At 38.1% G+C, this 13302-nt stretch overlaps 6 protein-coding genes across 6 annotated transcripts, besides 1 other annotated feature; 2 read left to right on the plus strand and 4 right to left on the minus strand.

The window, feature by feature from the left end:
- Positions 1-322: 322 nt before the first annotated feature.
- On the minus strand, positions 323-1555 carry PDX1 (Pdx1p; the record flags this gene model as incomplete). Its single annotated transcript, NM_001181322.1, has 1 exon — positions 323-1555. The coding sequence occupies one exon, from the start codon at positions 1553-1555 to the stop codon at positions 323-325; it is 1233 nt and encodes a 410-aa protein (NP_011709.1).
- Positions 1556-1886: 331 nt separating this feature from the next.
- Positions 1887-3689, minus strand: XKS1 (xylulokinase; the record flags this gene model as incomplete). The annotated part of the gene is made up of 1 exon (NM_001181323.3): positions 1887-3689. The coding sequence occupies one exon, from the start codon at positions 3687-3689 to the stop codon at positions 1887-1889; it is 1803 nt and encodes a 600-aa protein (NP_011710.3).
- A 537-nt stretch (positions 3690-4226) lies between these two features.
- Positions 4227-4307: an origin of replication (ARS737; Autonomously Replicating Sequence).
- Positions 4308-4695: 388 nt separating this feature from the next.
- SKI6 (exosome non-catalytic core subunit SKI6) lies at positions 4696-5436 on the plus strand (the record flags this gene model as incomplete). Its single annotated transcript, NM_001181324.3, has 1 exon — positions 4696-5436. One exon carries the CDS (start codon positions 4696-4698, stop codon positions 5434-5436), a length of 741 nt encoding a protein of 246 aa, NP_011711.3.
- A 110-nt stretch (positions 5437-5546) lies between these two features.
- Positions 5547-8000, minus strand: FYV8 (Fyv8p; the record flags this gene model as incomplete). Its single annotated transcript, NM_001181325.1, has 1 exon — positions 5547-8000. One exon carries the CDS (start codon positions 7998-8000, stop codon positions 5547-5549), a length of 2454 nt encoding a protein of 817 aa, NP_011712.1.
- A 310-nt stretch (positions 8001-8310) lies between these two features.
- On the minus strand, positions 8311-9954 carry SNG1 (Sng1p; the record flags this gene model as incomplete). Its single annotated transcript, NM_001181326.1, has 1 exon — positions 8311-9954. One exon carries the CDS (start codon positions 9952-9954, stop codon positions 8311-8313), a length of 1644 nt encoding a protein of 547 aa, NP_011713.1.
- Positions 9955-10506: 552 nt separating this feature from the next.
- YPP1 (Ypp1p) lies at positions 10507-12960 on the plus strand (the record flags this gene model as incomplete). The annotated part of the gene is made up of 1 exon (NM_001181327.3): positions 10507-12960. One exon carries the CDS (start codon positions 10507-10509, stop codon positions 12958-12960), a length of 2454 nt encoding a protein of 817 aa, NP_011714.3.
- Between the last annotated feature and the right edge of the window lie 342 nt (positions 12961-13302).

Genomic DNA, 13302 nt, shown 5'->3' on the forward strand with positions numbered 1-13302 from the left:
ATGGACCTATGAACTGATGGTTGGTGAAGAAAACAATATTTTGGTGCTGGGATTCTTTTTTTTTCTGGATGCCAGCTTAAAAAGCGGGCTCCATTATATTTAGTGGATGCCAGGAATAAACTGTTCACCCAGACACCTACGATGTTATATATTCTGTGTAACCCGCCCCCTATTTTGGGCATGTACGGGTTACAGCAGAATTAAAAGGCTAATTTTTTGACTAAATAAAGTTAGGAAAATCACTACTATTAATTATTTACGTATTCTTTGAAATGGCAGTATTGATAATGATAAACTCGAACTGAAAAAGCGTGTTTTTTATTCAAAATGATTCTAACTCCCTTACGTAATCAAGGAATCTTTTTGCCTTGGCCTCCGCGTCATTAAACTTCTTGTTGTTGACGCTAACATTCAACGCTAGTATATATTCGTTTTTTTCAGGTAAGTTCTTTTCAACGGGTCTTACTGATGAGGCAGTCGCGTCTGAACCTGTTAAGAGGTCAAATATGTCTTCTTGACCGTACGTGTCTTGCATGTTATTAGCTTTGGGAATTTGCATCAAGTCATAGGAAAATTTAAATCTTGGCTCTCTTGGGCTCAAGGTGACAAGGTCCTCGAAAATAGGGTCAAAGTATTTCGAATTTGTGTCCATTAGTGGTGTTCCGTGTGAGAACTGGTAAGCTTCTTTCATGAAAGAGTTCAATGATTCACTCAGTTTGTCAAACGGAATAGAGGCGGGAGCATGGAACACTAATTGCTCTTCAAATTCTACAGGAGTAATCTTTGGCTTGTCGGCAGCTTTTGTTTGAGCTTGCTCGGCTATTTTTGGTTTGAGCTGTATAGGTTTAATGTTCGATAAATCGAGACGTTCGTTCTTCTTGATAAATTCTGTTACCTTGTTAACCGAATCTTGTGGTATTTTCCCTAGGTATGCTAGCACATCACCCTTTAATAGTCTACCGTTGGAACCAGATGGCGCAATTTCCTTCAAAGCCTTTTGTTTGGATATATTGTTCTCAGCCAGTAGTAATGACACGGATGGTAATAGCGTCTGTTCAAGATTGGCTTGGCTGCCGTCAACGGTTTTTATTGGTGTAACTGTGGCTTTTTTTAAATGTTGTTGTGTTGCTTCAGTACTATCTGCGGATGGCTTCTTAATTTCAATAGATTTCGCATTTGCGGTGTTGGCCTCTTGGGGTAACTTTATAGTAGCTAAATCATCATCAACATCAGCAATATAAGCAATAGGTTCACCAACATCAACATCTTTAGAGCCTTCATCTTTCAGGATCTTAGCTAGTTTACCATCGTCCAGTGCTTCCACATCAATTTGAGATTTATCTGTTTCCACTTCTAATATCACATCGCCCGCGCTGAATGGTTCGCCAACTTTATATTTCCAAGACACAATCCCCCCTTTCTCCATAGTAGGAGACATTGCAGGCATTGAAAATGTCTTTACAGCAAGTAATTTAGCTGATGCATGATAGTTGCATTTGGTTAAATATCTTGTACATGATTTTAAAGTGGAGACTTTGGAAATTGCACTTAGCATTTTTGAATTTTTCCCTCGAGATGATTTAACAATAACCTAGCTCTTTCAATGCTCTCTTATATTCTCACTGGAAAGCGCTAATTTGATTTGTCTCTCTCGTTGCTGGTCGCTCACCCTTTCATAAATTGTTTTTTACTCTTCATTTATTGATTTTACTTTTTGTCATTTTCCGAACGGGGAACAAAATGATGACTACTTGCTACAGTATACGAAACATACAAGGGCATTGTCATGTGCACGCATAATAACGGTGATATATATATATGTATGTATATTATGTGTCTGTGTTTGTGTGTACTTGTCAGGGCATGATAAATTATTCAAACATATTTTAGATGAGAGTCTTTTCCAGTTCGCTTAAGGGGACAATCTTGGAATTATAGCGATCCCAATTTTCATTATCCACATCGGATATGCTTTCCATTACATGCCATGGAAAATTGTCATTCAGAAATTTATCAAAAGGAACTGCAATTTTATTAGAGTCATATAACAATGACCACATGGCCTTATAACAACCACCAAGGGCACATGAGTTTGGTGTTTCTAGCCTAAAATTACCCTTTGTAGCACCAATGACTTGAGCAAACTTCTTCACAATAGCATCGTTTTTAGAAGCCCCACCTACAAAAAAAGTCCTTTCTGGCCTTTTATTTAGGTAGTCCCGCAGCGGAGATTCATCGTAATCAAACTTCACGATTGTATCTTCGTTCAGTCTCTGTTGTGAGCTTGCGTTTGAATCCGAAAGCAGGGGAGATATTCTTACCCTGCAACTTAAAGCCTGTGATTCTACAATATTTTTGGCATCGTGCCTCTTGTCTTTGAACTTGGCCACCTCTCTTTCAATCATACCCGTTTTTGGATTGAAGATAACCCTTTTGTTTATGGCTTTTACGCTAGGAACGATCTCCCCCAGAGGAAAATATACACCTAATTCATTTTCACTACTTTCTGAGTCATCTAGCACAGCTTGATTAAAAAGAGTCCAATCGTTAGTCTTCTCATAATTATTTTCCCGTTCTTTGTTTAACTCGTCTCTTATCCTCTCCCTTGCCAAAGAACCATTACAATAACAAATCATACCCATATAATGGTTTGGCAGAGTTGGATGAATGAAAAGATGATAGTTCGGAGAGGGGTGATACTTATCGGTGACCAGAAGAACTGTAGTACTTGTTCCTAGGGAAACGAGAACGTCATTCTTCCGCAGGGGTAAAGAACATATAGTGGCTAAATTATCCCCAGTCATGGGAGAGACCTTGCAGTTTGTATTGAAACCGTACTTCTCAATAAAATATTTACAGATGGTACCCGCTATCAAATTTTTCATGGGTGCTCTCATTAATTTTTGTCTGATAGTTTTATCCTTAGAAGAACTATCAATTAGATGTAGTAGCTCATCACTGAATTTTCTTTCACGTATATCATAAAGGTTCATACCACAGGCATCTGCCTCCTCTAATTCAACAAGATGGCCCACTAAGATAGAAGTCAAAAAATTAGACACTAAAGAAATGGTCTTTGTTTTTTCGTAAGCTTCTGGTTCTAATTGTGCAATTTTCAGAATTTGAGGACCAGTAAATCTAAAATGGGCTCTGGACCCTGTTAATTGAGCCATTTTTTCAGGCCCACCTATGCACTCTTCAAACTCTTGACATTGCTTTGCAGTACTGTGGTCTTGCCAATTGGGGGCGGTTTGCCTTGCAAATGCTACAGAGCTCACGTAGTGCAATAAATCTTTTTCCGGTTTCTTATTCAATTGCTCTAACAGAGATTCGGCTTGGGAGGACCAGTAGACAGACCCGTGCTGCTGGCAGGACCCTGAGACGGCCATAACTTTGTTCAATGGAAATTTAGCCTCGCGATATTTCGAGAGAACCAGATCTAGAGCCTCTAACCACATGGCTACGGGACATTCGATAGTGTCGCCGTGTATATAGACACCCTTCTTTGTGTGATAATGCGGAAGATCCTTTTCAAATTCCACTGTTTCTGAATGGACAATTTTTAGGTCCTGGTTAATGGCGAGACATTTCAGTTGTTGGGTCGAAAGATCAAACCCAAGATAGTATGAGTCTAAAGACATTGTGTTGGAAACCTCTCTTGTCTGTCTCTGAATTACTGAACACAACATTAAAGTACTAATCTCATCCTCCTTTTGTTTTTCTCGAGAGGGCCCCCTTATTCGTCCGCCTGAGATTGCATTGGCCGAATTGAAAAGTGACAGTTATGCACCTCAGCGGCTATTCCCTGCGTCGCTTGCTGAAGATTGAGGATTATAGGAAGTAGTAAGCTGGAAATGGTAATTTGTAAAAAGAAAATTTCTAATACTGTGACAATGTTATTAAATCGGGGTTGTTTTTGTTTGGGGCGGCCAGCGGAATAATTTGTTTTCAAGGACAGCAGAAGCTCAGAAGAACAAAATCTCCGTGATCTTTTAAACTTTTTTCCATTCTGATGGAATAATGGTCTTGATCCCCTAAATATTTCCTTTTTTATTGCAATTATGATAGAAATTAATAGTAGTCTATGCTGGATGATATATATATCTCTTTTGAGCTTGCTTCAAATTTTTTCCCGTTATAATGATGAGTGTTTTGCTTATTAAGGGTCTAGGACATTTCTATCAGTTTCTATACCAAAAGAAGAAAAAGTGGAGAATTGTTTGTTTATTTTAATATTTTGTTCTTTAGTTTTAAAAATTCAGAAGAGAAAAAAATTTTATTTGTCACAAGGAAATAAAACATAAACAAAAAAGAAAAATTAAGATTTGCAATTCTGCCGCTTAAGCAAAAGTAGATCATTCACTGGAATATATATATATAAACGCATTTATAATCTTGTAACGTGCACTCAATTTAGCTACGAAAGCCAACCAGCAAGGAACCTTTTATTTGAGTAGGTACATTTACATCTTCGGGTAACGCGGTGAAATTGAAAAATTTTAAGGCATTAATAATTGAAAAGCTAGAAGAAATGGATGAATGAATGACATTGCGAACCATTGTGCAATGAACATCATCCAAAAGAAAACATCATTTACACATATTTTCTTTCCAGGGTCCCACTGGTAAAATCTATTAACATATAAAAAGATTTACAAAAAAACTTTAGTGCCATAACTACAGCAGGATCATCATATGTCAAGACTAGAAATATACTCGCCAGAAGGGCTACGTCTCGATGGACGTCGATGGAATGAACTCCGCCGTTTTGAAAGTTCCATCAACACACATCCGCACGCTGCAGACGGTTCATCCTACATGGAACAAGGTAACAACAAAATTATCACTCTTGTTAAAGGTCCAAAAGAGCCAAGATTGAAATCTCAAATGGATACCTCAAAGGCTTTATTGAACGTATCGGTAAACATTACAAAATTCTCCAAATTCGAAAGAAGTAAATCAAGCCACAAGAATGAAAGGCGTGTTCTTGAGATACAAACCTCCCTGGTGAGGATGTTTGAGAAGAATGTCATGCTGAATATCTACCCCAGAACAGTTATCGATATCGAGATCCATGTCCTTGAGCAAGATGGCGGTATTATGGGATCTTTAATCAACGGTATTACCCTCGCTTTAATAGATGCCGGTATATCAATGTTCGATTACATAAGTGGTATATCCGTCGGGCTGTACGATACTACCCCATTATTAGATACCAATTCATTAGAAGAAAATGCTATGAGTACAGTGACACTAGGTGTGGTAGGGAAGTCAGAAAAACTTTCTCTTTTATTGGTGGAAGACAAAATTCCGTTAGATAGGTTAGAGAACGTTCTTGCCATCGGCATCGCAGGTGCTCATAGGGTAAGAGATTTGATGGATGAAGAACTGAGGAAACATGCTCAGAAAAGAGTCAGTAACGCCTCTGCTAGGTAGAATAAAAAACGCCATTAATTGCCACTGTTTATATAAAAGTACATAAAAAACAGTAAAATTGAAAATTGAACGCATTTACATTTTCGTGTTTCTACCGTAAAGCAAAACGCTTACAGTTTTTTCTTACCTATTGATGCGAATAAATCCTTTGGTTTCATAGAATGCTGGAAAACTTTTCTCCTTAAGTGCGTTACATTTTGGTTGACACTAGCAACCGTGTTAATGACAGTATGCTTCTTACTCAAATCGTCCGCGTTCGCATATGCTTCCCTAACGTGACTATGCTGCTTATACTCCTCAGCTATGAAATCCTTATCCTTATTAGAGGATGATTTTAGCGTATAATTTATCCATGTTTGTATCCCCGTATCATATTCATCTAGCTCACGCTTATAATTTCTCAACTGTTCTATCTTACCGGCGTGCGAAGTCTTACTGTTCAGTAGTTTATTCATATCTAATTTCGGTAAGTTATTCTGCTGCCCCAATTTCGCCATTTCTTCAGTACTGGGTTCATGGACGCTTGTCATTTCGCCTTGAGATACTGTTCTGTTTTCACTTTTGAAAGATGCACTGCGCGCTGCCAAATCATTGGCAGTATTGTTACTATTATCATTATCTGTTGTACTATTATCGTTTCCTGCATTTAATTGTTCCTGTGCGTCCATCGGTAGAGGTGGCAAATTCGATTGGTTACCAATCAAACCGGGAACATTATAAATCGTATTGTTGTCGTATATAGTCTTAGTGTCCCTGATTGTCTCCAAATCGTCATCTTCGCCTTTGGAAGGGAATGCATCCCAAGTACTCTCCATCTCTGAATAAGTCGATACAACACGTGGTTTCATACTAGCAGGTGTTAAATCTACTAGCTTCCCGTTAGAATCGATCACGTAACCTGGTGGCGCTTTCTTATTGGCTGTATCCTGTACGAACCCTGATCGTAAGGCCTCACTGTCCGGCTTCCAAGAATCAACATCAGTGGAGTCTTTAACTGAACTTTCTTCCAAAACTTTGTCTTCATTTATGTGGTCTTCCTCATCGCTGCCATCGCTGTTTTCCAATTCAGAACCGCTATTTGACAAATTGGTATTTTCAATGGTGTCTATTTGATTAGGTTGCAATGCTGAATCACCTTTATCATCATTACCAATCATTTTGGAGAAATAACCTGATTTGGGCGCCTTGAGACTGCCTTCATCTGAATCAGAGCTCATACCTTTTTCCTCCTCCTCTTCATCACTCGTAAGTAGAATGGAACCTTTTTCCCTATTAGAAAATTTATAGCTATCTGTATCTTCATTTTCGTCTTCTATGGATTCATTATCTTCGTTTTTGTCTTCTATGGATTCATTATCTTCATTATCTTCTTCTTCTGTCTCATTTGTCGAATATTTTATTGATTCGGTATACGACAATGCATCATCGTCAGTTGTATCAAGTTGTTTCGATTGCCGGTTAATATCAGCATGTTTATCACTAACCGAAGATCGATTATCATCATCACTACTACCACTGTTGCCTTCGTTGTTATCATCTTCTTCAGAGTCTGACGAATGCTGATAATCATTGAAAAAAGAATTTCGATATCCATTATCACTAGTTTTTGTTTCATTTGCTACGGGTTTCGGCTTTGCTACTTTATCTTGCCCACTAGATGTAGAGTTCCTATTCCTAATACTAGTCTTTTCTTCACTTTTTTCTTTCTTTTCCAAAGCTCCTGAGCTCTCGACTTCACCATCATCTTCTTGTTGTAAATTCTCCTCTTTCTCCGCAGGCAGAATATCTGCAAGGTAGCCTCTTTCGGAAACTTTAAACTCGTCGTCTTTCTGCTCAGAAACATCGCCATCACTACTCAAATGTTCATTTCCATTCCTTGTTGGCGTATTGAAAGTGGTATCAGCTTCATTAGTATCCATTGAAACCCCTAAGGAATGTGATTTTTCATCTTCTTCTACAGGAGATGATGAAGAGGGTACCGCTTCCCCTAATGGTGCTTCGTTTTGGATTTCGTCACAACTGTCTGAATCACGCCGAAAATCAGATGTTTGCCTAATTTCTGGTGTCATCTCCCTTGATATTTGCTCTATCAAATTGTCTAGGTCTTCGTTTACAGCCCTATTTGTATGTGGTGATTTTTTGTTTTCACTTGGACTTTTCAAAGATGCTGTCGACGAAAGATAATCTGATTTGGAGTGCTCGCTGGATTTTTTCGCTTGTAATTCCACAGACTCTCTTGAAGCCATAAGTTTAGGCACCCCATCTGAGAGATAGCCTACTTCCTTGTCACTAGGACTAATATCACTCTTACTGACGTTATTATCATTGCTGTCTTTATTTTCACCCGTATTTTCATCATGCTCACCATTAACATCTGTATAATTGAGCTTGGGTAAACTAGGCAAATTAGATATTTTTTGCTTGTGAATTTCTGAACCTTTTGTGCCATCCTCGGAAGAGTAGTCATATTCGTCACTACTGTCCCATCCAGCGCCGTCATAACTTGCTTGAGATGCGCTAACCCATCTATACGATTTCTTTCTACCGACCTGTTCAGTGCTCATAATAAATATCCGCTTTCCAGAAAAAGGGTAATGATCAAACAGTCCCTTTTAACTATAATGCAAGTTTTGTGTTTACCTTGTTAACCATGTATGAAAGTGGTATTTAGGAATACTTTTAAGTGCCTTACAGAATTCTTGGCATGAGAAAAACAAAATAGCTACCCGGAATGAAACACTAATGTGTCACCAAACAAACAAACGACGTTATATAATTGTTGTGATATTTGCATCTTCATCTTATGATGATGAGAATATAAATAATTTTTAATCGTATTAAGTGTATATATGAATAAGCTATTAACCCTACCCATTAATTTCCGGGCGGGTTGTTATTTTTATCAGTATTGGCCTCTGCCGGGCGGCTAGCACGCTGGGTAGCTGCTGCGACAGCGGCTTCTGCTGCTTGCATAGCATTTTTTTGCATTTTTTTACCTGCAAACTTCATACAAAATGGCATCAAGGATGTATTGAGGGCAACCCATGCCACGAGAATACCGTAATTTCTTCCCATTTTTCTTTTGGTTAAATTCAAAAAAATCACTTTATAGATATCCACGGCATTATGGATTGGCATTATGTAGCCGTACCTGTAAAATTCGTTGTTCAAAACCATTGGGTAGAATGAAGCAGAAATATTTAATATGATCCACGTCATCAACCAAATACTCAGGTATGGAGGGCAGTAAGCTATAACTAAGCTGAGAACGTTTTCATTGGCACCACCAACAGCCATCATTACCAACCACGTAGACATCCAATATACTACGAATCCTCCTCTGCCAAAGGCGGGGGTGAAATCGATCCTAAAAATTGCAGATACGGTACAGAATCCAATGGAAAGAAGAAAATAAGTTGCCCAGGAAATTAGAAGCCTGTAGATTAAAATATGCTTTGGCTTCAGAACTCTGGCCATTTCTCCGTGCAACTTACCATATAATGACAGTTGTAAAACGGTTAACAAAATACAATAAATCAGACCGACCTGCAGAGGGGCCATTAGAATACGATCAGCAAAGGGACGATAATCGTTGTAGGTGAACAACAACTGTCCTGCAATCGCCCAGTTCTCCATGTTTATATTAAGATCTCTGTCATTAGAAGTGATGTTGCTCATCAATGAGGGAAGATATTCCTTGACGTAATATTTCTGAAGGCGGACCTCCAATTGTTGCATGAGTGGTAGAATGGTCGATTTAACACTCGATGGGTCACGACCACTTTCAAACACGGATTCAAAAAAAATTGATGAATTGAACTCCGAGTTTGCGTCTTGGCTAATCAAAGAATTATACAAAGTGTCTGTAGCATTAGGTTTAACGTTTAACGCCAGCCAGTATCTCTCATCGTAAATTAAATCGACTATCTTTCTGTCAATTTCGGTGGAGTTCGTCGTACCAAATTTCCTATGAAATGATGTTGCGTTGTATATATGCCATGTCCCGGGGACAGACGCTAACAATGAGGGTATGATCGCGGAAATAGATTGAACTGAAGTATTAGATGGCGCATCCTGCAATACAACAATATTTTTCACTTTGAAAAAGTAACGATCTGTTCCGTAACAGGCACCCCAGTAAATCGATATGAGCGATACACACACACAAGCAATGAAGAAGTTGTTCAAAACAAACTTCGAGAGAATCTTTTTCCTATGATTTCGCAGTCTTGGAGAAAAAAGCCCTGTTTGAATTCTTGCCAAGGGACCGCCGTCGTTACCGCCCTTCTCTTCCTCATTAGCGCCACCTTCCCCCACAGATGACAATGAGGACGGCTTTTCATCAGGAGGCCGATAGTCTTCTAATGACTTTGCTAAGTCAGAAGAATGGCCGGAACCCTCAGCAAATCGCTGATTACTGTACGAAACCCCGTCCCTGCCGCCAGTAAATGCAGCTGCTGCTGCAAAACTAGGGTCCTCAATGTACTGTGACTCTTCATCACCAACCGATTTAGTCATATTTGTTCTCTGTACGGCTACTTACACTTATGTCAGTACCCGATTCTTACGGCGTATAAAAGATTAAAGAAACAGGATATGTGGCTTGATATATACAAAAAAAAAGAACGATATGGAGTACACTATGTATCTCTCAACAATGCTAAGATATGAAGACGCTTATTGACTACGCCAGTCCGTTTTCCATTCCCTTCTTCGAATAGGGTGGCCCGTTGATGACAAAGCTGCGAGTCATCTATCATCAAACAAACTCACGGCTTTCGCTTTTCTTTAGTCTATTTCGGATTGTACCACCTCCTCGGACATTCATAAAAGGATTCGAAAACGAATAACCACGCATATACACGGAAATAGGAGAAAACTAAACGGGAATCGGTTTATTTTTTTCTCAACATTTCTTTTTCCTGATTTTCCATCCTTTTCGAGATCCACCTATTGTGGTGAAAAATAACGAAAATATGTGCTTTAGGTGTGCAAGGCATAATGTGTGGCATACTGGAAGGAACAAGTTGAACACGCCAGCTGGAAAGAAGTTCAATACCAACTTGCCCAATGCCTAACTCAAATGTTCGGATTCCTCCTACTGTTCCATCGAAGATAATAGATGTGGTCGACCAAGCGCTAAGAGCGCGACTCTTAGGTGGCAGCACCTTCAATTCAGGGTTTGATAGTTTAGATTCCGTACTTAACTTACAGTTTAGACTACATTACCATGTTATTGGATCGAATGGGCCTGCAAAACCAGTTTGTGATGTTTTACTGAAGGAAAGTCAAAATTTAGAAAAGAATATGAGTATGATGGAGGAGTTGAATGACTATCCGGAGATTACAAAACTAGTGGAGAAAATTCTGTTCAATTGCCTCGGTATTCTTTTCTTCCACAGGGGCCAATTTCAGGAATCGCAGCGGTGCTTGCTGCACTCGTTGAAAATTCATAATAACACTGCATCGCAAAAAACAGCACTTATGGAGCAGTATGATAGGTATTTGATCGTAGAAAACCTGTACTACCGTGGTCTAGTTTCGCAAGACATAAATATCATGCAAAATGTTTTTTACAAAGAACTACTGGCCCACGTGGATACGATCCCTCCCGAATCAAACGGTCTTCTTTTCGAATACATCAGCTTGATCGTCGCAAAACTCAGGTTCAATCAAATTCAGGATTTAGCAGAAAATTTTAAAACTACCGTCGAAAATCCTTTTATTCTTTTCCTTTACATGATAAAGAAGTTCCAGTCACCTCTCAAAAAGCACATTGATAATGATGATCTTTATTTGAAGTTCGGACAGAACGTTTTGTTGAAGGCCAAATTTCCTACTGCTAGTGAGACAAATGATGAAGCTTTGGAGCATTTTAATGTCTTTTTGCAGTATTATTTCAAATTCACTCACATAAAAAAAATAAAAGTGAATCCCAGTTGGTATAATTTCATAATATCTTCAATGGAAAAGACTTTTCAAAGTATTGAAGTTTCGAAAACAGCAATGTTTCTTTTCCAAAACCTAAGCGATAACAGTAATGACGAAATAAAGAAGAAGACATTTAAAAGAGAATCTATACTAAATTTTGTTAATTTTGTGAAATACAACGACAAGTACTATCAACTGCACGATAACTCCCACCGTGACATAATTTCATTCATTGATGCGTATTCTTTTATTTTACAAAACTCCTCCAAAACCGATTCAATCGAAAATGTTTTTGATTACGATAATACGGTATCTACGTTTGCGACTTCCTTGAATTCCTTCTACAAAGAATATAATTTGCCATTAATGAGCCAATCAGAATCTTTAGATTGGCTAGAAAACAGCACCAGATGTGTATACCCAGGAAACATTTCGAAAGTTCTAACAAATGCGTGGTCAACATTGTACGAAATCAGAAAATATCAGTTAGATTTTCTTGTATCTAATAATTTGACTTCATATCTATGTAATGCAATGATGCTGTCCACAAAAGAAAAAGACAATGCTGATGTAGAAGAGCAGGAAGAAGGAGAGGAGGAGAAGGCATTACGTGAATTACAATTTAAATATTCTTACACTCTAGCACAACAGAGGCACATTGAAACTGCAATCAAGACTCTAGAATCATTGATATTAAGTAAAAACCCAAATTACTACAAAGCTTGGCATCTATTAGCTCTTTGTAGGTCTGTGCAAGAGGATAAGGAAATGTCGTACAAGATAGTTTGCTCTGTTCTAGAAGCTATGAATGAAAGTCTTCAGAACAATACTTTACTTCTGAATGATAGATGGCAATTTATTCACCTAAAATTAACGCAATTGGCGCTAATTGAAGAAATTTTTGGCACTTTAGAGGCACTGGAGACACTTCCAGAGGTCTTTGAATTATACGCAACATTATTTCCAGATTCACAACCTGAATTGAACAGCATGGGTCCCAAATATTCTCAAACTAAAGAATATCTTTTACAAATGGTGTGGATTTTTGCTGCAAATATGTACATGAGAACAAAAGACAATGATGAGGATGCCAAGGCCGCCATCAAAGAAGCCTCCAATGTCGAAAGTAAATTCAAGAATTTAAATTGTAATATTGCTAACGGTTATTTATCAATAATAAAAGATGAACCAGGCGTGGCATTAAAGGAATTTGAAACAGTTCTGTACTATGATGAGAATAATTTAGATGCCTTGGTCGGATTCGCTGAATTAATTTTCCCTGAAGAACTAGGCGTCGAGGAAACTAATCTTGAGCGTTATTATACTCTCAGCCTTGATAAAAAACCAGGTAAGAGGGCCAAACTTACGTTCGTTAATGACACAGATAGGTCAGCAGCGTATGCAAGACTAAAATTTCTATTGGAGTGCGCAATACTAGAATCGATCGAGGCTTACTATTCCCCAGAAGTTTGGTGGTATTTGTCCCTCATTTACGAGAAATATCAAGATGACGAGTACAAAAACTCTTTGCTAAAATGTATTAAATACCAAGAGTTGAATCCCATTCGCTCCCTAAGGTATTGCAATTACTAACGATAATTCTTCTGATATATACACACACATATATACATATGGGCGCAAGTATATTCTGGTGTAAAGATACTCATAGAAAGCATAAAGATGTAATTCAATCTAGTTGTATTATATTATTCATTGATTTATATTAATTTGATGAACAATGGAACATCTTCTCTTCAATAACGGTTTTGCCCATATACTTGACGTTATTAGGTTACCCGTTTTTATAAATGTAATAAGTTCAATAATTTGAAAAGAGCATTAGCTATAGTCACGTTTCGCGTTGAAACAATTCTTTAAATTATCTTCTCTTGGCAGTTTAATATACCAAACGATAGTCCTAACATACTGTTTTTC

Source organism: Saccharomyces cerevisiae, chromosome VII, assembly GCF_000146045.2.
Source record: "Saccharomyces cerevisiae S288C chromosome VII, complete sequence".
Classification (NCBI taxonomy): Eukaryota; Fungi; Ascomycota; class Saccharomycetes; order Saccharomycetales; family Saccharomycetaceae; genus Saccharomyces; species Saccharomyces cerevisiae.